The sequence below is a fragment of the Conger conger genome, chromosome 14 (assembly GCF_963514075.1).
Source record: "Conger conger chromosome 14, fConCon1.1, whole genome shotgun sequence".
Classification (NCBI taxonomy): domain Eukaryota; kingdom Metazoa; phylum Chordata; class Actinopteri; order Anguilliformes; family Congridae; genus Conger; species Conger conger.
The window spans coordinates 37,879,050-37,906,926 of NC_083773.1; the positions used below are offsets into that span (position 1 = coordinate 37,879,050).

Below are 27,877 nucleotides of genomic sequence, written 5' to 3' on the forward strand. Positions count from 1 at the left end.
AATTGTTTTTATTTGTATTTGGGCATTATAACATTATTTTGAGAGCGAACTAGTTGAACACCTGTCAGACTATCAGAATCAGAATCAGAATCAGAATCACTTTATTCGCCAAGTAGTTTTCACATACAAGGAATTTGCTGTGTGGTTAGTGGGTGCATGCAGAATAAAGAATAATACTAAAAATAGAAACATAGATATGAAATAAAGTGGAATGTAAATATAAATTAAAAATAAAAATAAATATTTACAATAGAAGATGATACTGAAGAAATATTATTGTGAAATATTATTAAAGTGAAAAATCTAAAGTCTATGGGGGCGGGATAAGAGTCTGTGACAATGGGGGGTCCCGGGCCTTGTTGACGTTGATCACAGAGAGATAATGTAACGTGTCTATGGGGGTGGTGTTAGGGTTCTGTGACAGTGGGGGGTCCCCCGGGCCTTGCTGATGAGGCCAGCAGCAGATGGGAAGAAACTGTTTTTGTGGTTATCAATAGCTAACGTTAGCGATAACGTTAATTATAAGTTGATTTCTAAAATATTGATTATGCGCCCATATTGATATTTTCATCTATAGTGGCACTTTTCTCCAAACCGATTTTTATGACAAGCTCGTTTCGGCTGAGCGACTGACATGTTATGAATCTGATTGTAGTTTGCTGGCTAGATAACTTTTTTTCTCACACTTTGAAGGTTTCCCAAACAGAAGGAGTTCAGTGGGAAATAGCTGTAAGAAGGGAAGGTTTTTCAGCCAGTCGTCCGTGCTCTGCAGTGAACACTTCAAGCCGGAGGACTTTGACGGGACGGGCCAGCTTGTCAGGATCAGAGATGGAACTAAACGATCTATCTTCATTTCTCCAAAGTGATGACTCAGTCCCGTCATGTTGTTATTATTGTCATTGTGACTTCGGGGCGTTAATGGTGGTTATGGTCTTGGTTTAAGAGCTGTTTTTAAGAGATAGGATTTCCTGATGGGTTCGTTTCTTTGTTGAAAACAGAAAATACATGGTTTGATAGCAGGAGAGAAGTTGTCCACTTCCTTTTTAATGAAGAAACACCGGTCATATTTGGTCACAGATTTGAAGTAACTGAAGACCAAAAAAAAATGTACGCATAAATCCTTGAATATATAAAAGACTCATTGAAATCAGTTTAGAAATGTAAACGTTATCGTGCTTTTTATCCAGAAAGACCGCAACTTCCCCATTTACTTGTATGTGTTTACAGGACAGGTCTTGCCCGGACCAATATGGCGAACGGTTCTCGCATCGCAGCAGTGGGCGGACTCGGGCGATGCGGCGTCTATGTATAATATGTCTATGGTACGTCATGTGCTTTAAAACTTTTTTCCTTTTTGTCCTGAAGGGGGCGCCGTGTTTCCTTCATTCTATAAGCAGGGTGAATTTTGAATCAGTGTCGGCCTGTAGCGTAGTGGTTAAGGTAAATGACCGGGACGCGGCGGCCAGTTCGCGTGTAGGTGTAGAGCCCCACAATGGTCACTACGGTTCGAATCCGTCCTTTAGCAAACCATGACATAAATAATGGAAACTATTTCCATGTTGAATTGTCCCATAATCATGTTTGTTGTGTCATTGGATCTCCAGCTCCATTTCACTTTGGATAGGAAATCCTTTCTGCCATCATTCTACTTAATAGTTATCTCACATTACAATTAAGGTATTTGGCTTTGTCCCCCAGCTGTTCACTCTGAACAATAAGGGATATGCAATTTGTTTTAAGTACATTGTTTTTAATGGCTGTTATTGTAACTCTGTAACTCTGTATTGTTATTGTAACTTAAAAAAAAAAAATTCTTTTATTGTTTCAAATTGTTAAAATTAGGGACCTGTTACGGCCCCCTGCTCTGTGCTACTTATTCTGGCGTTACTTCACAGGTGCCTTGTTGGCGGAGTACCAGGTCGTTTGCGCAATTGGGAGCAGATGTTAAAATGTGCCTGACTCTTGTCTGAAGGAGGGAACTCTGCCCACGTACCTGTTGGTTCTTTTTGGGTTTGCATCAGACAACATTACTTCAGCATACTTTTCACACATCCACTCACTCACACTACTGATGCAACTGACTTTCACACTACACATTTTTGTTAACTGGTTATTTCAAATAAATTTGACCTTGTTTTTTAAATGCGTCAGTGTGCGTCTCCCTCTTTGTCACTGAGCCAGGTTGTGACAGATAATGAAGTACATAATTTAATATCTTCTAATCCTGACAAACTTTACATTCAAATGAATAATATCAAGCAGGAAATAAAATGAAAGGCAGGCAGCTGGTTGGATGTTGGGTAAATGTTTTTATGGCAACTGAAGGAGAACAATATTTACAACTTGTCTACTATCCATGCACACAGATACAGGCAACAATTGCCAAAATATCCACTCACTGAGAACTTTATTAGGAATACCTGTACACCTACTTAGTCATGCGATTATCTAATCGTGGCAGCAGTGCTATGCATAAAATCATGCAGATATGGGTTAGGAGCTTCAGTTAATGTTCATATCAACCAATAGTGATTTTGACTGTGGCATGATTGTTGGTGCCAGACGGGCAGGTACGAGTATTTCTGTAACTGCTGATCTCCTGAGATTTTCATCCACAACAGTCTCTTGAGTTTACGCAAAAAACAAACAAACATTCAGTGATCGGCAGTTCTGCGGACGGAAATGGCTTGAGGATGAGTGAGGTAATGGAGAAGGGCCAGACTGGTCTAAGCTGACAGGAAGGTGACAGTAATGCAAATAACTGTACATAACATCAGTGAACAGATCTCTGAACACACAATGCGTCAAACCTCTAAGTGGATAGACTACAGCAGCAGAAGACCTAATACATCTAATAAATACCTAATGAAGTGCTCATTGAGTGTATATTGTCAAATAGAAGATGCAAAATATGTAACTGAGGTGAAGGGTATATCTTATTAAAGTACAGAACCGTATAAACATATTTACACTTACACAATGAGGCAACATAAAAGTAGTACAGTAGTATGTATGTGAAAATAGCAGTGTATAACAATATGTGGAAAGTTCTACATTAGATGTAGAACTGACATTACATCACTATTGACATTAGATCAATTATTGCAATTTATTACATACACAAAAAAAGATTACAATGTTATATACAGTGCCATCTGTAATGTTTAGGACAAAGACATATTTTTTTATTTGGCTCTGTACTCCACAATTTTAGATTTGTAATCAAAAATGCATATTCTCAGCAAATATTGAAGGGCATGTTTACAGACTTTGGTTTCACTATATTGAAATTACAGTGTGTTTTATACATAGTAACAATAAACACCATATTTTTCTAGGCTTTTTCTTGCCTTTGGTTTGTATTATTGTCATTAAACATGAGGGCCAGAGTTGTTCCAATGAATGTCAAGGAAGCCATTATGAGACTGAAAAATTAAAATAAAAAGTCTGTAATGTCTGTTTTGTTATGCCAAACCTTAGGTGTAACAAAATCAACTGTTTGGAACAGCATTAAGGAGAGAGAACATGTAATGGGGCATAGGGCATGGCAAGCCAAGTAAGACCTCTACAGCTGATAGCTGAAGAATTCTCATCATAATGAAGAAAAATCCCCAAACATGTGTCCAACCGATCAGAAACACCCTTCAGGAGGCAGGGGTGGATGTGTCAGAGACTACTGTCCACAGACAACTACAGTCATGTCTCAGTGGGTCACAGACTTCAACCAGTCATGCATACAGAAAATATGCAGTAAACATGACTATAATTTACATCACATAAATATGTCCCAAACATTATGGTGCCCTGAAATGGGGGATTATGTATAAAAAGTGCTGTACCCTTTCATAAAATATGAGGACTTGCATTTTGAATCGTTTGTTTATGAATATAAAATTGTGGTGTACTGAGCTAAATTAATGTTTTTGTCCCAAGCATTACGGAGGGCATTGCATATTACAATTCTTATGAACATATAAACACAACAACAGCAACAAAAATATAAATGAATAACTATACATTGTTGTTTGTAGCAATATTAGCATGATGGATATGCACAGGTATTAAAGGAGACGGGGCTTGGGACTGGGGCAGTTGAAATAACCAGGGCAGGAGGGAAGGTGACAACTGGCACGCACACAGCCTATCTCCCGACAGTCAGATGCTGCCACAACTGCTGGGTCTCCTGAAGTACTGGTATTGTTCCGATTTTGCCAAGGACTTCACAGACCTCTTCGGAAGTAAATCTGTAGCCTACCGGGGAGAAAATATACACGCCCCCACATGCTGATCACCTGGAGATATCAAAGTAACATTAGTTATGAAATGTATGAAAGTAACTAAGTACTAATTATACTGTGTGCCTAATTGTACTGTAATGCCTGGCATTACATCATTTGTCATTATTGTACTAAACAAAGAAAAAACAGAACAATAAGTATATGTATTTACTGTACATTCATATAATTTAAGGTAACATGGGTGTAAATATTGTATAATATAATTATTGTGTAAACTGCTCTATTATTTAAGTACTTAGCTGGGCAACTACTTAATATGGGCAAGTTAATAACACCAACTACAAAAACAACAACAACAACAACAACAACAATATATTAATGGAAAATAAAGGAACATATACCAAGATGTCTGAATGACAGTAAGTTAGGCCTATGTCAATAAACGATTGGCATTGGCGCTACTTATTGCTTTTACAATAGCAGTGAAATAAGAGCAACAATAATACATTTTATGTCTAAACCTTCATGAATCAAACGTGTATACAAATTGTCAATACTATTAATGACGGTGATATTTTAAACCGTCATGTTAATGTAGCTGGCTACGACGTTGAGAAACAGACATGCAGAGACATTATCCCGTTTACCTGTAATTTTCCCACATAAAAAAACGAACAATTGGAACATTCAAAATAACAATAATACATCGCAGTAACTGATTAAACTACAGGCAATTTAATTGAAAATATTGTGGGAATACCTCAACAACATAAATATCATTCGAGGACCCGTTAATAGTAAAATAATTATCTAGATAGACTTACCGAAACGGATCCCAGGAGCCCAGGCCATTTCGAAAAGTTAAGGAATCCGCACTGTAAGGACGTCATTCGTTTTTCTCGTAACAGCGCCGCGATATCAACGTGCGGCCAAGAATATATCGCATCCGAAGTGATAAGAACTTCCGTTGAGAATGAATGGGAATCGGCGGCACGCGGGGCGCGGCCGCGGCGCGGTTCTAATCCCGGTGTAGCCACAATAAGATCCTCACAGCCGTTGGGCATTGCTCCAGGGGAGGATTGTCTCCTGCTTAGTCTAATCAACTGTATGTCGCTCTGGAAAAGAGCGTCTGCCAAATGCCAGTAATGTAATGTAAAGTGTTTTGTTGTCTGATAATTTAACATTTCAGTGATAATTTTTATATTATTGTATACAGCACCCAAGCAATCGTCTGCTTTTATGAATATATTTTCCAACTGAGGCACAGTTTCCGCAGATTTGTACGCGATATGCTTGAGAATGAAGTAGCTAATGGGCAATGATGCAAGTTCCTAAACTCCTATGATGTAAAGACCCTTTACTTACTTTACTTAACTCTCCTCAGTCTCCTCAGTTCACCCCACAAGTATTCAATGGGGATTCAGTCTGGGGACTGGGACAGCCATTGCAAAACTTGATTTTATGGTCCGTTAGCATTTATTTATTATTTGTAGATTTGGAGGAATGCTCTGGATCATTGTCCTGATGGAAGATCCAGCCATGGCACAGCTTTAGCAGACTTGCTAAAGCCAGGCGTCTTCTCCTGGTGCTTGATATCAGTCCGTGGTGCCATATCAGCCCCACATTATATATCCACCATGCTTCACCAATAGGGACTGGCCTATTTTCTGCAAGACCATTGTTTTTTATACCAACCACACTTCTGCTATTTGTGGCCTAAAGCACTAGGGAACAAAATAAGTTAATTAATACGTTTTTTTAAAAACCTCTTATTCCCCTAATTCCCCTCAGGTATTTATCTTATCTCTTTCACTTGCCATTGTCTGACTTATGGAGGAACTTTTTTGAAGAAACACAAAACACAACAGGATCTTTTTTGTTTTGCTTAATTTGTGTTGTCTGAACTTCCCTCTTGTTCATTGACGACTAAGGGATTGACATGTCACCTCATATTTCTGCCCCAGTGTAAAAGGAGGTCAAAGATGGCCACTTAAGAGTTCCTAAAAAAAGTTATAGGGCTTACAATCATTGTAACATTCATGTTTCTGAGAAAATTTAGTATTTCTTGACGCAGAAATGCATTTTCTTTCATTTATCTCAATTAGATGCTTGACTTCTAGAATATTTTAAGCGCAAAATCAAGCTGATAAACAATGACATTTTTTATAGCCTTTTTGTTCATATATTTCAAGGGTGCCAACAATTCCAGAGGGCGCTGTATGAACGAAAGAACTGGACTATTCTTAACTGTGTGGGAGTGTGTTATTTTTAATCCCTTCATCCATTCTAAATTAGGCTGCAAGACAGACCATTTTCAAATATTTGATTTGTTTTTCTCCCTCTTTCTCCTTTTCAGCTTTGTTGCATTCGCTTTGGTGTTCTAAATGAATTAACCACACCCAAACAAGACATTACAGGTACCCTAATGATGATTTTCATAGGAAACTGATAATGGACTGTATTGCTTAATGCGTCTTCGTTTTTGTCCATTATGCTACATAGGCGGATGCATGTGACCAAACGAATACTGATTTGTGGTCTCTATTTTCTGTTTTGTAAGAAATTCGTCCGACTTCCTTCCTCTCCACTTCGTGGGATTTATTCGTTGACACGGCTGCCGAAAGCCACCCCCCCCAAAAAAAGAGGGTGGGACAGGAACTGAAACTTAAAAGTGGTACTGCAATTACACTGTGAAGTCAGAGCTTTGAACTCGACAGTGTCTAAAAAAAGGTAGGCTAATGCAATTTGTCGAATGTTTAGGAGACATGGGTTTAAAAAAAAAAAAATGAACTGACCTTTTATTCATTCCCTCTTCATGCGGTAACTTCTCTTGTTGTTAGGCTACAACTACTACGGGTAAGCTACTTCTGGTTTTCCCTAGTTTCTTAATTAGCGACGAAAAGATATGTGTTAAATTATTTTTCTTTTCACATTTGTGAAACGTTTAGCTTCACTTTAGTTCTACTGGTTTTGTTCTCAAGCGAGTTTTGCGAAGTTGCATTTTCTGCAAATTAAACTGATATATGAGCTTTGTTTGACAACTGCGTTGATCAGACGATCTGAATCCCGTGTGAATCGGTTGACAGAATATGCTCACAGTGTATAGTAGGATCAATCAGATGTAATGCAGATCGGTGGCTGTTCCTGCAATATCGACTGGTTGTTCCTGAAATATCAACAGGCTTTTCTGACGTCAACCACTGTTTACGGAGTAGTTAGCTACTTGCGTGTTCGTACCGTGCGGATTACCGCCGCTTCTCCGCGGAACAGCTCATTGCAAGCTTGTCTGCTTTTTAAAAGCAGCTATCAAGCATTTATTTTAGTGTGGACAACAAAACAAATACGTTCTGCATTTTGGCCCATAGGGAAACGCTTTTAAATTAAAAACACTCGTCGATTTACCCGGTGCTTGCGGGGTTGTAGTCCTGGCTAGTGCATAGGTTTTACATAGGTTTGTTCACTGAATTTCATGTTAACCATTGTTTATGAATGCGCAACCAGCGAATGACTGTTAAATGACATTGGAGTAATGGGAATTCTTTTTTGCAATGGTGTCTGGTATGTTGATCTGGACTACTTAATAATGCTGATAGCTACTTAAGAAGACAAAATTAGATATTTGTTATCAGCTCAAAGTTTAATGCGCACATGATTAACATGTAGGCTACACCTATTTGCACCCCTAGTCACATGCTTTGTGACGTGTATTAAGGACGATCCATAGTAAAATGATTCGGAAGAGTGTTTGTAGGTATTAAAACCATGCTGGAATGCAAGTAATCTGCCCAACATACGAAAGTGTCTTGTAACCAAGACCAAAAGCTAGATTCATTTGACCAAGGCTCTCTTTCAAAAGAAAAATCTGTATTTAAATGGTGTATTGCTCAATATAATTTTTGCTATAAACTTTAGTCTGTCCTCGTGATTGGACCCCCGGTTGAATGGTATGTTCATGTAGTACACGCATGTATCGTGTACACAGCTTCCAGGGACCAGGTGCGCATGGTGTCTTTTCTTATGTTGTCAGTTACCGAATGTGAAATGTCGAGAAACAAGATGTCATCACTGTTTGTTGTTTGGTTAGTTTCATGTCTGGAGTGCAATAGCATTGCGTTGTGCAATAGCTGTTTCCAAACATGCTGCAGACAGATACCTGTGAGCTAAGTCATCTCTTGTAGTTTTTTTTTCTTTTTCTTTTGGGAGCGTAGTGGGGTATGGTGTTCCTGATGTTCTGTTGAGGTTGGTTTGGTGACAGTTCTGGTTAAAAAAAAAAAACTAATTTAACATTTTTATTCCATACTGTTCCCTTTAATTTGAGGTTATTTACATCCATATTGGGTGATGCATGTAGGAATTGAATCGCTTTTTATACATACTAAAGTAATAAATGGTTCTGGATAGGAGCATGAGCAAAATGGCAAAATGTAAAAATGTGAAAAGCTATCTGGCAAGCAACACATCCAGGATGGGATCTGACTGGTGATAATCATAAGAACTAAACTTTATTTCTATAATTTTAACTAATGATTGTTTTTAAATTCTGGTTATTCTATACATTATCAGTTGGGTAAAGCATTGCTCAAAAACAGAAAACACCTTTCTCGGACAGTGCTACACTTGCTTACTTCCAGAATATTTCTACAATATTCTCATCGTTTGTCAGCAGGCATCCCACCTCTCAGGAAATTTGTCAGCGGCTTCCTGATGCCCACAAGTGGCTATAAATCAGCAATCTGCTCCACAGGCGGAAGTGAAGTTTAGAAATGGAAATTGTCCTGTTATGAATTGACCGACAGTTGAGGAACTGAGAAGTGTGGGGGAATCCCCCAGTTTGCGTACTGTGCAGCAATCTTCTTCCAAACTTGGTCCATCTGTCCGTTGGGATGTCCGTGTCAGTAACTTGCTGTCGCCATCTTCAGCAGTCAGATTTAATTCACAGTTTGGACTTGAATGCAACAGCAAGTGCTTGACAATGCCGCAAGTATGGTGAGGCAGCTTCCGCCAAGGAGAGCCTCAGAACACCATTTTCCAGTATTGGGGAGTAGCTTAACTATGTGTAGTTAAAGTACTAGTTTAATTACATTTTGCAGCAGTTTGGTGAACTACATTCAGTTGCCATTGTTTTAGTTGATAACTTTTTTGTGTGGTTAACTACAGGAACTACCAACAACTTTTGGCCCTAAAGTTTCTTTTTCCAAACTGTGATGATTTAACCAAATATGACCTAAATTAAAGTTTGCCAAGTATCACAATGAAAAACACACCGTGGTAGAAAGTTATGGACCTCTAAATATCACATTTCTTGTCACGACTCATGTTTCATTGCGACACCCCAACAACACAAAGAAAAAGAGATCCAAGAGATGCTGTAACATGGAATGGCCCAACTACACTTTCAGAGTACACTGCATATTGCATATTAGTTAACAAAGCTGTTAAATTACCGGTGAGCAGGCTAAAGTCAGGCACGAGTACAATGAGCCGTGTCAGGTTTGCGTGAGAATGCGAAGAGTACTACAGTACAGGGTATTTCAAGTAGTGAGGCAGTATGAGTGTATACCGCTGTCTTCAGCGCACTTCTTTAATAATGCAGTGCTTGTGATTGGAGGAAATGGCCTTATAATTACAGATTGCAGTGTGCTGTACACATGGTAACAATGATTTGTGGTTGTTATGCGCAGTGTCTGTGGTTGGTTACTGAAGACTGGGTTGAGGCTCCAGAGGGTGCGCTGCTGGGGGTGATGTATCAGGCCAGCTGTGAAAAGGTTGTATTTATCCGTTAGACCATTTTGCTTTTGGCAGTTTGACAGAGTTTACCATTGACTAGCTTGCTAACGGTACGTGCTGTCACTAACTGTGTCGACAGAGCGAGTGTAGCATTAGTTAGTGAAGGCCTGTGGCACTGGCACGAAGCACCAAATTCTGTGTTGCGATTTGGTCCAGTTGGTACCGGTTGTATGGGAACCAGTGCCGTAGTGGTACCGGGTTTTAGTTCCAAACCCTACATGTGAATGGACTCATCTGTACAGCCTCTGAATGGGCTGGCAGGCTGTGCTGATTGTTTAGAGTATTTTGTGTCAGCTCCTGGAATAAGCTTATGTCTGTGTAAAGGGCGGGTGTGGGCACTGAAATCTCGACATGACCTTAAACATCAACGGGAAGACTGAATTAGCACAGCAGCACTGACTCATGGGTACTGGGCGTGGGATACAGGGAACCTGTTATACTGGCACCACATGGAGATTATTGTATTGAATAATCTCCATGTGGAGATTGTTTGTTTTCAACTCTGTACCTTTTACTATTACGCATTTAACTCTTCACAAAAGTGTGTCTTTGTTACTGAAGTCTTAGCGATGCATTGTTTCTAATGTTTCGGTCTGAAAGTGTTCAACACTATGCAGATTTATGCAAATAAAAGCGTTGTCTTCTTTTTTTGTCCAGTTATTTCTTTCAAACTGGTTTGTTCTGAATTTGACTATTCAAGTCACTGCATGTCTTTTACACAAGTGGAATGTCCCGTATTACTAAGATGTTTTTTTGCACAATCTTCCTTTACAAGGGTGAGCCTGCGTGTCAATGTGTGTGTGTGTGTGTGTGTGTGTGTGTGTGTGTGTGTGTGTGTGTGTGTCGTTTGTGTAAGGTGAGCAGCAGCTGAATTTTGGGAATGAAGCCTTAGGGGCTGTCAGCCTACTGCAGTCCTACAAACGGCCTACTGCTGTCCTACAAACGGCCTACTGCAGTCCTGCACACGGCCTACTGCAGTCCTGCACACGGCCTACTGCAGTCCTGCACACGGCCTACTGCAGTCCTACACACGGCCTACTGCAGTCCTACACACGGCCTACTGCTGTCCTACACATGGCCTACTGCTGTCCTACACATGGCCTACTGCTGTCCTACACATGGCCTACTGCTGTCCTACAAATGGCCTACTGCAGTCGTGCACACGGCCTACTGCTATCCTACAAATGGCCTACTGCAGTCCTACACACGGTCAGTGTAGTCCTATTGAAAGGTATTGTCCCCATTGGAGCGAGTAGTCCAGATACGCTCATTTCTCTCTCTCCTTTCTGCAGCTGAAGGATGAAGGGTGGTTTTCCGCTCCAGTGCTTCCTCCCCTTCCTCCTGGTCCTCTGCCTCTCCGGACCGCAACCTAGCCTCGGGTTCAGAATCTGTGCCTTCAACATCCAGCACTTCGGCGAGTCCAAGGCCTCCAAACCCAAGGTCTTGCACAACCTCGTGCGGGTGAGAATAACCCCCTCGCACCCTCTCACGACTCCCCAAGGGATGTCCTGCAGGGCCTTTTTACGGAAAACAAGCTCTACTTTGAATTCAGTTCTCCAGAGTTGGTATTGAACAGGTTTCTGCACATTCGAAGATCTGTGTCTTTGTTAGGACTTTTTTTAATTTTTATATGTCACTTTTTAATATGACACTTTTTTGTTGTATTAAAGAAGTGTATACGATACTGCCTTCATTGATTAAACAGTCTTTCTATTCTGTTGGCCTCATACATATACACAACCTAAGTGGTCATCAAAGGTGGGCAAGTATAGGAAAAAAATCTGAAATTTCTTTTGTCAGCTCAGTGAAGAATGAGAGTCTAAGAGCTGATCCATTTCAGTAATAGTCCGCTTCTGTTGACTGCTGTTAGCACTTTTACTGCATGTGTGTGAAGCCCGTTGTTTTCCATCAGATTTTGTCTCGCTGTGATGTGTGCCTGCTTCAAGAGGTGAGAGACGTGCAACACATCGCCCTCAAAAAGCTGTTGGTTTCGCTCAACAAGTAAGCCGACGATGAGCATCGCACGGGTCCGCAATTTGGGATACGACGCATTGGGTTTTAACTGTCATCTGACTTAGCATTAAGTAATATTTTTTTACATTTTTGGAGCATATAATATAGCCTATTGGGTGTATTGTTTATTTTTACAGCCTTCTTTATCAAGGGTGAGAATACAATATTTCAAAAGTGTACATTACATTCATTGGACAAATGAGAAGAATAACATTAATTGCTCCCTACACCCCAGCAAGACCACTCCGGTCTGCCAGCTCTGGTCGCCTTGTGGTCCCCTCATTATGAGCACCAGGTGGTCGAGCTGCACGTTCACGCCTGTTCTCTGTTCTGGTTCTTCAGTGGTGCAATGACCTGCCTACCACTGTCAGAACGGCAGAATCCCTCCCCATATTTCCCCCAATATCCCTCTTCTATACAGCTCTCAGCAGTGCGAATTTGTAAATAACACAGTGCTCTCAGCAGTGAGGGTTTGTAAATAACACAGCACTCTCTGCAGTGAGAGTTTGTAAATAACACAGTGCTCTTAGCAGTGAGAGTTTGTAAATAACACAGTGCTTTCAGCAGTGAGAGTTTGTAAATAACAGTGCTCTCAGCAGTGTGAGTTTGTAAATAACACAGCACTCTCTGCACAGTGACAGTTTGCAAAAAAAAATAAACGAACTTATGATGCACAATGACTATTGTTTTTGGTTATAACTGTTCTACATGCGTGTTTATGGGTTTGATCCATTTCACTTGTGGAGGAACTTTTTTTTTTTTAGCGGACGCTAAATGACTAAAATGTCAAATGTAAATGTAAAAAGAAAAATGTCCCCTCCTTCTCTCCCTCCCTTCCCCTTCTTCACTTGCTCCCTCTCTCCTAGGTATGATGAAAAGTATCATTATGATTATGTGTCCAGTGAGCCTTTGGGTAGAACTGCTTACAAGGAGCAGTATGTCTTTGTGTACAGGTGAGACAGTCTTTATCCGTATCCATGGCAATATGCACCCTTGCTTTCAGACCTCCCTCACCTGATCCCTCTCTCTGTCCTCAATCTCTCGATTTCCCATTCCCTCTCTCTATCTTTGCTACTGTAGCAGCACCATTTGTACGTAATCCTCTCTCCCTCTCCAGCACCCTCACTCTTTTTGCCAACACTCTCTTGCCCCCCTCCTAAAGGGAGGAGGGATTCAGTCTCTCTATTGCTTAGTAGCACCCGTGTACTTTTTCATGTTGGTTTTTTTTTTTGGGGGGGGGGGCGGGTGCTTCCACACCAAGTGATTTGTATACAACTGTGCTCTGCCCCCCCGCCCCCACCCACCCCCCCCTCAGGACAGCCTCAGTAGAGGTGCTGGAAACTTACCAGTATCCCGACAACCAAAAAGGAGATGAAGATGCCTTCGCCAGACCACCCTTTATTGTGAAGCTTAAAGCACCAAAAACAGGTTGGTGACCAATGGAAACAGCAGGGGAGTGAATGTCAGCAGTGAGAGTTTGTAAATAACACGTCCCTCTCTGCACAGTGAGAGTTTGTAAATAACACGTCCCTCTCTGCACAGTGACAGTTTGTAAATAACACAGCTCTCTCTGCACAATGACAGTTTGTAAATAACACAGCTCTCTCTGCATAGTGACAGTTTGTAAATAACACGTCTCTCTCTGCGCAGTGACAGTTTGCAAATAACACGTCCCTCTCTGCACAGTGACAGTTTGTAAATAACACGTCTCTCTCTGCACAGTGACAGTTTGTAAATAACACGTCCCTCTCTGCACAGTGACAGTTTGTAAATAACACGTCTCTCTCTGCATAGTGACAGTTTGTAAATAACACGTCTCTCTCTGCACAGCTATAAGAGAGTTTGTCCTGATCCCTCAGCACACCTCCCCTACAAATGCCACCAAAGAGATTGACGAACTCTACGATGTTTTCCTGGTGGTGAAAGAAAAGTGGAATATAGCGGTAAGAGACTTGAAGGAGGGAGAAATGAAAGTGGAGGAAACAAAGTTGTGAGTTGTGAGTGGTGAGTAGTCTGGTGTGTTTCAGGTGGCAAGAGTTTGTGCTGGCGTGTGCGTGTGCGTGTGTGTGTGCGTGTGTGTGCGTGTGTGTGCGTGTGTGTGCGTGTGTGTGTGTGTGTGTTTATGAGTGAGAGAGTGAGAGAGGGATAAAGACAACACTGTTGGTCTGTCCCACTGTTAGAACATCATGTTCCTGGGGGACTTTAATGCGGCCTGCGGCTACGTGGCTAAGAAGAATAGGAAGAACATTCGGCTGTTGGTGGAGCCAGACTTTTACTGGCTGATTGCAGACGATGTGGACACTACAGTGAGAGAGAGCACCAGCTGTGCCTACGACCGGTGAGCCACCGTCACTGCACTGGGACTGGAGTGCTTATGTTATACCCCTTTCTCACAGAAATCCTGGGATATTGAGTCCAGGATCAAACTGCATTTGACCCATTCACACTGCACGATGGTCCCGGGAATGTCCCGTGTCCTTGCCATTCACACCAGACCCTGGACTTTCCCATATCTGCAAGTTTACTTCCGTATCGGTCACTGCTGAACGGGGCTGTCCCATCTCGAAATCATTAAACGTGGGCATTATGTTCCCGTGAATTGATCTGTAGGTTATGTATTTTTTTAAATGAATACGTAAAGTAATAAAAGTGAATGATCATGCGCAGATTAGTCTATTTGAGAGTCACCGTTGCGGACGGTGCACATGATTTGGTTTATTTCTCTCAGGCAATCTTCAAATTTATAGAATTTCTTTCCTTTAGGCTATGCAGTCCCCTAATGTAAGCCTAATGCAAATAATTACAGTATATAATCATGTTCAAGCATCTTTGCGATGAAGAAGTGCAGAATTTATGGGTGAGAGAAGAATCGTTCTGTTGTCTTCGGCGTTAAGAGGAATGAAATTGACCTTAAGCGAATGCTTGATCTTGTTACTACTTGTTTCATTTTGCATAGCGAATTTGTGAAATACAGAAAGGGTGTTTCTTGTCTGAGTTGAGCATTGATAACGTCTCAACCAGACGATAACCTGCGACAGCCATAATGAGGGAGAGAGTCATAACCAGCGTTGTCAGATGAGAATAATTAAATTATCGTACGTACACTACCGTTCAAATGTTTGGGTAAATTAAATTAACATAATCTCAAATAAGAGTCATGTTTTGCATTTGGTTGCATATCCTTTGTATGCCATGCCTTCCTGATGTCTGTGACCCATCAACATCATCAGAGTCTGGAGATATTATTTTCAGGTTGTCCTACAAGCTATACTAACTCTTTGCATTTGAATGGCTCTCATTAGGGAATTGGGGAGTGGGACTAAATTCAGCTGGGTCCAAGGTATAAAATGAGCCTCAAACTATCATGCTGCTGCCAAATATGCGGTAGATACTACAAGAATTGTTTCTCCTGACAAATTGTCCTGTGGAACTCAATTTAAAAAATTTTCAGGAGAAACAATTCTTGTCGTATCTTCTACATATCTGACAGCAGCACAGTGGTTTGAGGCTAGCCCCTGAAACAAGCATGATGATTGCAACACAGGCCTGGCAGAGCAATACCAGAGAAGACACCCAGCAATTGGTGATGTCCATGAATCGCAGACTTCAAGCAGTCATTGCATGCATTGCATTGCTGAATCTAGTCCCACCCCGCAATTCCCATTGAGATCCATTCAAATGCAGTCAGTATCGCTCGTAGTACTACTTGAAAATAACATATCCAGACTCTGATGTTGATGGGTCACAGACATCAGGTCATGGAATGCTAAGGATATGCAACAATACTAAACATGACGACTTACATTTACATAACATTGCTGTGTCCCAATCATTATGGTGCCCTGAAATGGGGGGGGGGGGGGGGGCTACGTATAAACACTGCTGTAACTTCTACATGATGAAACCAAAATGTATAAAAATGCCCTTCATTAAAATCTGACAATGTACACTTTAACCATGTGATGTTTTACAATACAAATCTATAATTTTGAGTAGTGGTTGTAAATGGTTAGGCTCTAGGCTGGACTGGAGTGGTTGTGTTAATGGTTAGGCTCTAGGCTGGATTGGAGTGGTTGTGTTAATGGTTAGGCTCTAGGCTGGATTGGAGTGGTTGTGTTAATGGTTACTTTCAGCTGGAGTGGTTGTGTTAATTGTTACTCTCTAGGCTGGATTGGAATGGTTGTGTTAATGGATAGGCTCTAGGCTGGATTGGAGTGGTTGTGTTAAGGGCAGGGTTAAGGGCCATGCTCAAGGGCCCAACGGCTGTGCAGATCTTATTGTGGCTCTCTCAACTGTAGTAGCTGTGCTCGAGTGGTTGCCCTGTACTCTCTCACCTCGTGCTCCCTCTCCTCAGGTTTGTGGTGTACGGCAGAACGCTGTTAAGAGGGATTGAGCCCGGTACCGCAGGTATCTTCAGATTTGACAAGGCGTACCACCTCACGGAGGACAAGGTCAGACTGCTCTTCCCCTCCTCTCCTTCTCTCCCTCCCTAGCAGTGTCTGTCTGTCTGTCAGGCCTCTCATGGTGGATCATCATGGCTTTGCGGTGTATCTCCTCCCCGTGCACCGTTTGGCATGAATGACCGCACGCCTTGTAATGCCGGCTGCAGCGATGATGGTTAACTTCACGCGTGTGTGTTTAACCGTTTAATGTCCTCACTAAGGAAAAAGCATTATTTCTTTGCATGTTTATCGAAAATAACAACATACATTTATTTATGCATTTCTCCTTTACTTTTCTGACATTTATGTTGACCTAAGTCCAACATATACTGTGTCTTTCAACAAGATATAATGGCTGAAAAATCTATGTGCTCTACCAAATGGTAGAGCAGAACATTAAAGGGCTATGCAGTAAATGTCTGTTTCTGGCATTAGTTATGGATGCGTGTATGTTTAAATCATTACATGCGTGTATTTCAGGCATTAGAGCTGAGTGACCACTATATCATCCAGTTGACAATGAAGTCTTCAGCACAGCAATGGCAAGCGCAGCTCTCCCTCCTCTTCATCACTGCCTGCATCCTCTTCCTCATCGTAGCCTGAGCGTGCTCTGTGCAGAACACACACTGAGCACTGGGATAAAGGCAGGCTCATCAGGGAACATACAGCATGCATCCTGCCTTTCTTCATCTCGTCATCCCCCAAGAGTTAAAGATGGCCAGCACTGCTGTAGTGTGTGTGTTGCAGTTTGTAGTGTGTGTGTGTGTGTGTGTATGTATGTGTGACTCCTGGCATTGACTGCACGCACCATCTGAGGAGTTATGAATTATAAGCGCTAACGTACAAGACCTCCTTTAGGGCTAACCCTGAAACCTCCTCTCCAGTCATGGCAAATCAGTGAAACCACTGTCATTTGACTGGTCTTCTATTAAAGGCACTGAAGCACCACAGGAGCGTTTTCTCTGCAGGAATCTGTAATCTGTAGGAACCAAATTATTACACCGGGAATACACCCCAGTCTGCCTGGACTCATGAACTTTGACCTTACTCATGCCAAAAGCCATCGAGACATTTATATCAAATATTTTGAATGCAATTATTATTTTTATTTTATTTTTTTAACTTTGGGTTTGTATGTTGTAATAATTAATGATGGAATAAAAATCCCAATTGTGCCTTATCTGTATATGCTTATTTAAGTCAATGTTTATTTGTAGTCTGTTGTAAAAGACATTTTATTTGGGGTAATGCAAAATGAAACTCATTGGGGATTTTATGTAAACAATGTCAAAAATAAAAAAACGTTGCTTGTGTGATATACTGCGGCACTTCTCTGTTCGGCAGCCGATGTCAGATCTGTTTGGTGGTGGATGTATGATCTTGTGTGGTAAATTTTTTAACATTTCAGCAGGGGTCCAGGGAGGGGTTGAAGGCGCTTTTCCAAACACAGATGCCACGCTGTGGATTCTACTGACCACTGCTCACAGTAGCAGTTTTTCCCACGCAAAAGCTGAGGACAGTACTGTCGCAGGAAAGCTTCTGTCAACTTTCTGTTCTGTCCACTGAAAAGGAGATGGTAGTTTATCCAAAAGCCATGAGGGTGAATTGCAGTTGCTGAGGCTGCTCAGTTTGGGTGAGTGAGTAAGTCATTTATGTTGCCCTGAAAGCAATGCGTACGTTTCAGTGTCAGTCTGATGTCATACTTCCTTTTAATAGGCTAATCCCATTAATCAGGCCACATGCGAGTTATCACAGCCAGGGTGATGCTCAGTGTTTATAAAGTATGCAGCATTCTCGGCTGATTACCCAAAGCAAGTGAGGCTTGCCTTGGCCTTGATGTACATTGAGACAGTAGCTTTATTTTGATAGCTTTTTGGTAGCTTCATTTGTAGCTCTCTAACCATTGCCTCAAGGATAAACAGTGCCTCAAGGGGCTTAAGCAGTTGAGTAGTTTTTTTAGTTTTATGTACAATCGGTGCATCTTTAAAGCGGTGTATTAAGGCCGCTTGGCTAATCTAGTGCTTCTGCCCCCTTTCCCTCTATACATCTGTTTAACTGAATTTTGTGAATGACTGTGTTTCATTGTGTTTATTTCAAATTTATTAGACACCCCATTACAATAATTGTGATTTAGCTCATGGGAAAAATAGTAATGTTTTATGCGGTAAAGGTAATATGTATTAATTCCGTTTATTTTTAACAAAAACTTTCAGAGATTCTCACATTCTGCATATTTAAACCGAAAAATATTACAATATCTCAACAGGTCGATGCATATTATTCGTAGCACAAAACAATTGAAGACAAATTGTAAATAAGTCAATTATAATTTATACCAGAGTTCCCAGAGGTCGTCATCTTGTCTTAAGTGGGCAAACCAATCCCAGGGGTCACCAGACTAAAGCCAACCAATCCCAGGGGTCACCAGTGTGGAGCCAACCAGTTGAGAATCTTCAGAGCTAACTCAAATCCCAGAAAGCAGGCCTGTGGGAAGCATGAAGCGCTGTGACAAGGCCCGCACACATTTGGTTTACTGTTAGGCCGTAGCCTGTATAGGCTGGCTTGGGTTTGATAATACAGGGCTAAGGGTAATGTAAAATGCTAAGTGCTAAGGGTAATGTAAAATGCTAAGGGTGGTGTAAAGTGCTATGGGTAATATAATGTGTTAGATATAGGTATTTTTCAGTATATATTTATTTGTTAAAAAGTTGTGACCTTTGTCAGAGCCCCCACATTCATCACGTTAATGTCTACAGTTTGAAAACCTTTCTTTGCATGTAAATCTCAGCCAACAGATGGCCCGAGACGTAGGTTTCTAGAGCCATCGGAAGGAAACCTTCGTCGGAGGTAGGAGTGAATTATCACATGCAAAAAGCCTTTCACCCTGGCTAGCCCAATGGTAGAGAAATTGTACTTAAGCTGTGACATTCTCAATGATGATTGGTGTTAGACTAAAGTTGCTCGTAAGACCGCGCAGATTTGTAACTCAGAAATAAATAGCTAAACTTTGTCTTTCACCATTGAATTCGATAAGACTCTTTCCTTTCCTGAAACGCAATTCGAATCTACAGTAACTAACTTGATTTTAAGATGAAGGCAGAAGAAGTCTTCAATACTAAGTGCTATGGGTAATGTAATATTCTAAGGGTGGCGTAAAATGCTAAGGGTAATGTAATATGCTAAGGGTGGTGTAAAATGCTAAGGGTAATGTAATATGCTAAGGGTAATGTAATATGCTAAGGGTGGTGTAAAATGTAAGGTAATATGCTAAGCACTAAGGGTAATGTAACATGCTAAGCACTAAGGGTAATGTAACATGCTAAGCGCTAAGGGTAATGTAACATGCTAAGCGCTAAGGGTAATGTAACATGCTAAGCACTAAGGGTAATGTAACATGCTAAGCACTAAGGGTAATGTAACATGCTAAGCACTAAGGGTAATGTAACATGCTAAGCGCTAAGGGTAATGTAACATGCTAAGCACTAAGGGTAATGTAACATGCTAAGCACTAAGGGTAATGTAACATGCTAAGCACTAAGGGTAATGTAACATGCTAAGCACTAAGGGTAATGTAACATGCTAAGCACTAAGGGTAATGTAACATGCTAAGCACTAAGGGTAATGTAACATGCTAAGCACTAAGGGTAATGTAATATGCTAAGCACTAAGGGTAATGTAACATGCTAAGCACTAAGGGTAATGTAACATGCTAAGCACTAAGGGTAATGTAACATGCTAAGCACTAAGGGTAATTTTACCGCATTGGCAGGGAATGCACGGAGCATGACGGCGGTAAATCCCTTGTAGAGAGCACCAGGCCCTTCTTCCTGGATCAGTTTCAGAAGAACATCCCGCAAACCCCTGTAGTGCCCTTCTGCAGCTGCAAACAGCACACAGAAATCAGAGAGAGATGCAATTTATTTCATTCACCACTGGTTTCAACTTGAAAATGTGATAAATACAAGAATCTTATCCCCCCTGGATTTTGTAACTAATGGGTGTGCTATGCAGCTATACATGAATGCCCATATATTTTTCCTATATACATACTTAGTATTATGATCAGTCTGCCCCTTGAATATGACTGCTTTGGAGGGGGGGGTAGGTTTCTTGCCTTTCTCATGCCTGTGCAGTTTCTTTGTCTTTGTCCCAATACTTATGCTGTCATATTGAACTCATGTCAGGGGTTACTGTATGTTGCAAACTTTACTCTTTGTTTCATCCCGAACTCTCTTTTCATTATTTCTCACTCCCACCAATGGGACAACTGGCCCCTTTCCCAGAGTCAGTCCCAAACCTGCTGTCTGTTCCCTGTATGTCTGCCACCCCACCCCTGGACCGCCGTCTTCAGATGCTTCATATCGTCTGTCCAAAACTGACTGATTTTGTTTCTGTGAACCCAGTCCCTGAGCCAGCCAGAGGTTAGATTCAGACTGCTTCTTCCTACCTGCTATGCAGAGAATTTGCCATTGTTACCTCTGGCTCTGTAAGCCAGGGTAAAGTGTGCATCACGACAAATCCTTTCTAAAATGTGCTACCTATATATAATATTTGATTGTAATTTCAGTCAATTAATCAACAATAAATAATAATTTAGTCATTTAGTTTACGCTTTTAGCCAAAGCGACTTACAGTTGATTAGACTAAGTGTAATGGGTCAGAAATTGAGTCTGAGGTGGGATTTGAACCCCGGCCTCTCACTCGTCCAAATATTTGTTGAACAAACGCGTTACCAGTCAGCTGAGCAAGGGCAACAACGTTCTTTTGAATTTGAGGTTACGCCATCAGGGAGTGTTGGCGAGGACCTGATACCAGCCTTTGCTTTCACTGCACTTCATCATGCTTACTAGCGACCTAGCTGAGCTAACCATGCTACATAAGCAGGGAACAATCCTCCCCTGGAGCAATGCAGGGTTAAAGGCCCTACTCAAAGGTCCAACAGCTGTGTGGATCTTGAACCACTGACCGTCTAGGTCCCAGTCATTTACCTTAGCCTCATGGCCACAGGCTATCCCTGTACCTTCAGTAACTCAAGCTGTTTCTAACCTCTGTTTCTGACAATCTATTTTCAGTAGGCACTTCGCCATCAGTCAAATGAAGCTAATATCATCCAGGGATGGGAGGATTGGATTTTACTTAGACCTTTTTGCACATGTAAAACTAATAACACAACCAATGACTGGTGCAAAGCAAATACCATGACCAATCATTGGTCATGTTATTGGTTTTGCATGTGCTGAAAGGTTTTGCACACATTAAAGGTCTTATTAAATGAGTGTCTTCCTCAAACTCATGTCTGTGTGAGCCCGGCTTCTGAACTGCAGTGTGACAAGACATGGTAGGGACTTCACATGCATCAAACACATGTATGTTTGTACATTGAATTGCGATGGTCCATAATGCGCACTGATAAATACAAGTAGACATTCCAAACTGGAGAAAAGGGGGTGAAGCATTTGTAAAAAGGTTTGCAAGTATCCGTACCCGTCTGGAAGTTTGATTTAAGAACATCTGGGGGGAGTGCAACCACCCAGTTCACAATGCCTGCCAAACCGCCAGCCAAGAGGATTCTGGGAGTGCTAAGCTGCGTGACGCTGAAAAGAAGAGGAGAGGAGTCAGGTGAGGGATATCGCCCAAACTCTCTAAATTGTACCCCAAACTTTAAACCAGGTAGAAAGGGACCCTGACCTTTGACCTTCAGGAGTCAGAGTATTCTTCATATATTCATAGGTCAGGAAGTAGAAACCACCAGAAGGTACATCTGAAAGAGTCATAAGAACCTGCATCCCTTCCAAATTGCATATTTCATATTCCACCTCAAACTGTTTCTGTTTCCTAATGGCGTACCAGACACAGGAGATACTTATAACAGGAAATATAGACTACATTGAAATGCATATTATCAACAAGTTACAACTACAGTCACTGAGCACTTTATTAGTGCTCCACGGTGGTGGAACGAACTCCCCGTTGAGGTCAGAACTATAGAATCTCTCCCCACCTTCAAGCGCAAGCTGAAGACGCACCTCTTCAAGCAGCACCTCTCCCCATCCCTCCCTACCTCCCTGTGAACCTTAATTGTTGTCTCTGTGACTTGCTTTGTGTATCGGTATTTTTAGTTGGCTAGGGAAGCAGTGTTTGGATAGTTAACTTTGGTGACTTTTGCTCTGTTTGTTTGTTTGTTTGTTCAAAAAAAAAAAGAAAAAAAAAGGCCCATGTCCTTATCTTTGTTGTACAGGTAGCAGTTGAAATTGTACTTACCTCTAGGGTCTTTCAGCGAACTTATCCCTGGTTATGGGTATGCACTTTGTTGTACGTCGCTCTGGATAAGAGCGTCTGCCAAATGCCAATAATGTAATGTAATGTAATGTAATTAGGAACACCTGTACATCTACTTATTTGAGTATCTAATCAGCCAATCATGTGGTAGCAGTGCAATGCATACACTCTTGCAGATATGGACCAGGAGCTGGTCCATGGTTTTGAGTATCTCAGAAAATGCTAATTTCCTGGGATTATCAAATAATTCTAGAGTTGACAGAGAATGGTGCAAAAAAACAAAGGTCAGAGTAGAATGGGCAGACTGGTTCAAAATGACAGGAAGGCAATAGTAACTCAAATAACCATGCATTACAACAGTGGTATGCATCGCTGAACACAGAACATACAACACGCCAAACCCTGAAGTGGATGGGCAGCAGCAGCAGAAGGCTAATAAGTAAAAAAATTAGTCGAATGAAGACCTAATAAAGTGCTCACTAACAATATGTCTATTGAGTCATGCGTTCACAGTTAAAGTGAATATTGAGCTATGAAAAGGGTGCTAACTAATATACATATCACATTTCATGTCAATTCCTCTTTTTAAATTATTTTCATAATATTCATTCAGATCTCCAATCCCCAATCAATTTCATGAATTGGGGAATTGATCCTGAATTGGAATTATATGAATGCTAAAGAATATACTGGAATTGACCTCAATCCTGACACATGATATTATTTTAGTTCCTTAGAGGGCCGAACAATTATCTTTATTCACATTATTCATATTGTTCATATTCATATTGTTCCCATGGGGCTTAGCCAAGATGTCAGCCATTCTTAGCTACGGTAGTTTTCATGATGTACCATGGCAAATCAGAATATTCAACATTTATTTAAATATCATCGCACCTTTCCTTTACATAAACACCTAGATGTTGGATATTCATTATGTAACACATATTATAGTTCCATATTACTTACAATAGTCAAAAAATGCCAAGTTGTGTAATTGCTGATGTTTTAATACTAACCACAAGCCTCAGCTATGTACATAATCAAGTCATCCATATGTATTGGCATGGTAGAAATCTATTATTTAATGTATAGCACAGCAGACCGTTTTCACAATCAGCCACAGTAAAATAAACATCAAACAAATATCCTGTGTGTCAGCACTGCCTAGAACACTCAATAAGGGGCGCTAATGGAATGGAACTATTCCTCGGACTGTGGAAGCCCTCCTATAGTGAACATATATAAGGGCAAATAAACAGGTACAATATTGAAATAGGGCACAAGGAGAAAGGCTAAAAAAAAAAAGATTTTTAAAGATGAAATGTCAACAATTCTAAGCCCAATGAAGACCTCCAAGGGACCAGCCTTATGAAAAGACCATAGCTTCTACACCATAGCAAATAGTCTTTTGAATAGTAAAATACAATTTGGTACTGTATTGTAAGTTGCGCACTCCAGAATTCAAGTTAGGAATCAAATGCAATGCTCATGTTCACATTCAAAGTGAATTTAAAGAATTGCTGAGCCATACCTCTGATGAGTGTCAGGACTGTTCCCTTGTAAACACTGCGGATCCCCTGTTCCTTATACAGCCGCACAGCACAGTCCAGAGGTCCGGCATACTTCAGCTGCCCTGACAAAGACTGCACCTGAAACAAACACACACATCATGCTTGAGCATACGCACATACATCATGCATGAGCATATGCACACACACACACCATCATACATATGCATACACACAGTAAGTAAGTAAGTAAGTAAGTAAGTAAGTGCTGCTTACTTGCCTGAAGTAAGCACTTGATCCTCTCTCCAGGGGCCACGATAACAGTAGTGAAGACCCCTGCCAGCATTCCAGACAGGTATATCTGCTGGTGCCTGAGAGTAAGTGAGCGTGAGTTATCTGTATTCCTGCAGCATACAAGTGTGAACACAGACACAGACACAGACACACACACACACACACACACACACACCCATACCAACAGACAAAAGTACACACAGACAAAAACTTTCTGAAACACCCATACACACACAGGCACACACACCAACACACTCTTTCACACATACACACTGTTGGAGCCAAAATAGCTTTATGTTATTATTTGTGAAAAACTTCCTATTTATGAGTTGTAGTTTGGCCTGAGATGTAAAAAATACAAGCTTTTTATTCGCCATTGAAAGTGGGTCCCGCCCAACTTAAGGAAACAAGATGGAATTTAGGGAAGTGGTTTTTTTGGTTTCGTTAGTTGAGTCCTGACGGGTGACAGTTTTTCAACCACACGCACAAGGTGGCATGTGCCGAGATTGTTTTTCATTTTTTGATACAGACAGTAAGCCTACATACAGTATAGGATACTGACTTGACTACACAGATACCGACCGTAACTTGACATTTTAAGAGCACTTTAATTCGTTGGATATTGGATACGGATTACGGATGATGAACAGAAGCTACAGGCAGGTGCATTGAAATTACACCCATTCATGCCAGGAGGGTGGCTAATTGACTTGCATGATAGTCACCACACACACACAGACACACAGACATACAGAGACACATACAGACACACACACCAACACACTCTCTCACACACCCATACAGACACACCCAGGCACACACACTAACAGATTCTCTCACACACACAGACACACCCAGAAACATACACAAAACACACAATGGCACGAAGCAACGGCACTTTGCTCACACATACACACACACACACACAATGGCACCCGTATGACTTTATGTTTGTTCATACTGACGTGAGTGGAGTTCTGGGGTCTGGCTGCAGGAGCTGCTTCCCCAAACCAAAGCCAAAGAAACTTATCGCCATCATGGGGGCCACACCTAGCAAGGGAGCTCCCATGCCTCTGTACAGGCCCAGCACCCCCTACAGGCAGAGAGAGCACACTGTGTTAGCCTCTGTACAGAGATAACACCTTCTACAGACAGAGAGAGAGCACTGCGTTAGCCTCTGTACAGAGATAACACCCCCTACAGGCAGAGAGAGAGCACTGTCTTAGCCTCTGTACAGAGATAACACCTTCTACAGACAGAGAGAGCACACTGTGTTAGTCTCTGTACAGAGATAGCACCTTCTACAGGCAGAGAGAGAGCACTGTGTTAGCCTCTGTACAGAGGCAGAGCTACTACCCATTCAGGCAGAGAGAGAGCATGGCTGTAAACACAAATTAAACACTGACACTAAATACCAATAAAAAAAAGTTTCCCACCTCTTTTGATAATGTCTTTCGTAAACAGTCATATGTTCCAGTATAGATGACACTTGCATGACTGTGTGAGGCCCTGGCTTGAGTCTGGAGACGAACCTACAGATAATCAAAGATAAAACCAGGTAAAATGCACTTCAAATAACTCTAAAATACCTTTTTTTCAGTGACATTATGCCTCCAGAAATTCTATGTGTATATTACCTGGTTGTTAATGAAGTAGAACATATCACTGAAATGTACACTGGTGCTCTTGGTAGAAAGCACCACTGTACTCACTGGTGCTAAGGGTATGTGTGTGAGCGCATAGGCCCTGTCCAGCTGTTCAGGATTTACATCTTAGAGGAAAGACACCGATTTCTGACACTTGGGGCTATACTTTAAACGCCATTTCATTTTTGCATGTATACAGAGGTCTTGCATAGCTATTATACAGGTTACAGTTTTATATACAACCATTCTGTCCCAAGCTCAATTCCCGAACTATTATATTACACTATCACCCGTTCTTTCTCCCTCTGGGGAAGATCTTGATCTTTCCACTTGTGTTTGTGTTGTAAGTCTTTCTGGATAGATGCCACAAAGGTAAATATATGACCTGTGGTTTACTGTTTAGAGAAATGAATGCAGCAGCCATGGTTGATCTACCTTCACCTGCAGGATGGGCCAAATTGTGCTTCCTTTTAGAACCAATAGCCAATATTAAACACACACCGCTGAAGCCAACTGAATTTTGGGAATCCTATAACTATGACTTGTTTGTTTATTTAATAATTTATTTATGTTTTATATAATCATATAAAGTCTAGTGAGAGTCCTATAGCCTTCACAGATTGCTTTACATGTACTAGTTGTTTGTTCCTGGTTCCTATATATATATATTTATCTTTATCAAAAATGTCACAAAAGACAGCAAGCCACAGTGTGAAAATAAATGAAGTGGTGGCCAATGTTCTAAACAAGTTTACCACCCACAATCAGGTCGTAATTCCACATTAGATTCATTGCTGAACTTGGCACCTGGTGTGACCTTTGCTCAATACAGTTCGTACTCTTCAGACATGTACTGTCAATGAAATCGTTTTTAAAAAGCTCAGTCGATTGAGATCAGTTGGATACCGGCATAACACCATTTGCTATGCATGACAAAGATATTCCTGAGCACTTCACTGTCCCCACATAACACTACCTTGAAAAAAATTCAAGTAGCGAACTCAAATAAGCGCACCTTACGAAGCAGCGAGGCTCAGACCCAGAGATTCAGAGACGGAGACAGAGCAGACCGTTCCAAAATGTTCAAACTAAGAGTTAATATAGATATCTAGTATCTAAACGAATGCAATTACCCGTGGGATGTTGGAAGCATTGTTAAACGGCGTGTTTTTCCTACAGTACACCTCAAATGCCGTGTTTACTGATTTTATGCGAAGCTTGGGCTACAGGGCATGCATGCAACTCATTATTTTGTTCATATAAATAAGACGTCACCTTTATCGTGTCTAGTGGATGGCCGGCAAGTAAAAGACACGCTCCGCCTACTCCCCCCGCAACAAAGTTTTTGGTTGGGGAAATCCGTCTCTGAAGCTCCGTATCGGTCATCCTTTTCTTACGCTCAAGGAGCGTGTCAACTGGTCAGCCAACGGAGCGGCGGGCGCGTCTGTCCTCCCCGAACGGCCCGTTATACCACACCCTGATAAGCCACTGTATGGAGACAAACTGTAACTGCATTTTGCCTACAGTTCAGAGTGGATTATTTGCAAAGGGAATGTTGCACAGCCTATATCTTATCAAATAACCATTCACTGGAACCACACTATTTATAATAAAAAAGTTTTTTTGTGATGCTTTTCCAGGCTTTTACTGCAGCCCCTTTCTGTCGT

General features: G+C 41.3%; 2 protein-coding genes across 5 annotated transcripts; one reads left to right on the top strand and one right to left on the bottom strand.

The window, feature by feature from the left end:
- The first annotated feature begins 6,809 nt into the window (after positions 1-6,809).
- On the top strand, positions 6,810-17,798 carry LOC133109804 (deoxyribonuclease-1-like). 2 transcript variants are annotated; one of them, XM_061219416.1, is made up of 9 exons: positions 6,810-6,968; positions 11,318-11,486; positions 11,938-12,026; positions 12,905-12,991; positions 13,354-13,466; positions 13,869-13,981; positions 14,219-14,376; positions 16,393-16,489; positions 16,961-17,798. In XM_061219416.1, exons 2-9 carry the CDS (start codon positions 11,325-11,327, stop codon positions 17,081-17,083), a joined length of 942 nt encoding a protein of 313 aa, XP_061075400.1. In that variant the 5' UTR covers positions 6,810-6,968; positions 11,318-11,324; the 3' UTR covers positions 17,084-17,798. The 2 variants fall into 2 exon arrangements, with proteins under 2 accessions (XP_061075400.1, XP_061075401.1); XM_061219417.1 differs by having other exon boundaries at positions 6,961-7,094.
- LOC133109805 (mitochondrial carnitine/acylcarnitine carrier protein-like) lies at positions 17,708-27,614 on the bottom strand. Of its 3 annotated transcripts, XR_009704795.1 has the most exons (10): positions 27,486-27,614; positions 26,001-26,096; positions 25,530-25,657; positions 24,551-24,641; positions 24,294-24,411; positions 22,169-22,241; positions 21,965-22,074; positions 20,239-20,360; positions 18,817-18,964; positions 17,708-18,042 (listed from the first exon to the last, which is right to left on the bottom strand). XR_009704795.1 is itself a non-coding variant. In XM_061219418.1 (9 exons), exons 1-9 carry the CDS (start codon positions 27,594-27,596, stop codon positions 18,902-18,904), a joined length of 912 nt encoding a protein of 303 aa, XP_061075402.1. In that variant the 5' UTR covers positions 27,597-27,614; the 3' UTR covers positions 18,655-18,901. The 3 variants fall into 3 exon arrangements, 2 of the variants coding, with proteins under 2 accessions (XP_061075402.1, XP_061075403.1); XM_061219418.1 differs by lacking the exon at positions 17,708-18,042 and having other exon boundaries at positions 18,655-18,964; XM_061219419.1 differs by lacking the exons at positions 17,708-18,042; positions 26,001-26,096; positions 27,486-27,614 and having other exon boundaries at positions 18,655-18,964; positions 24,547-25,653.
- Between the last annotated feature and the right edge of the window lie 263 nt (positions 27,615-27,877).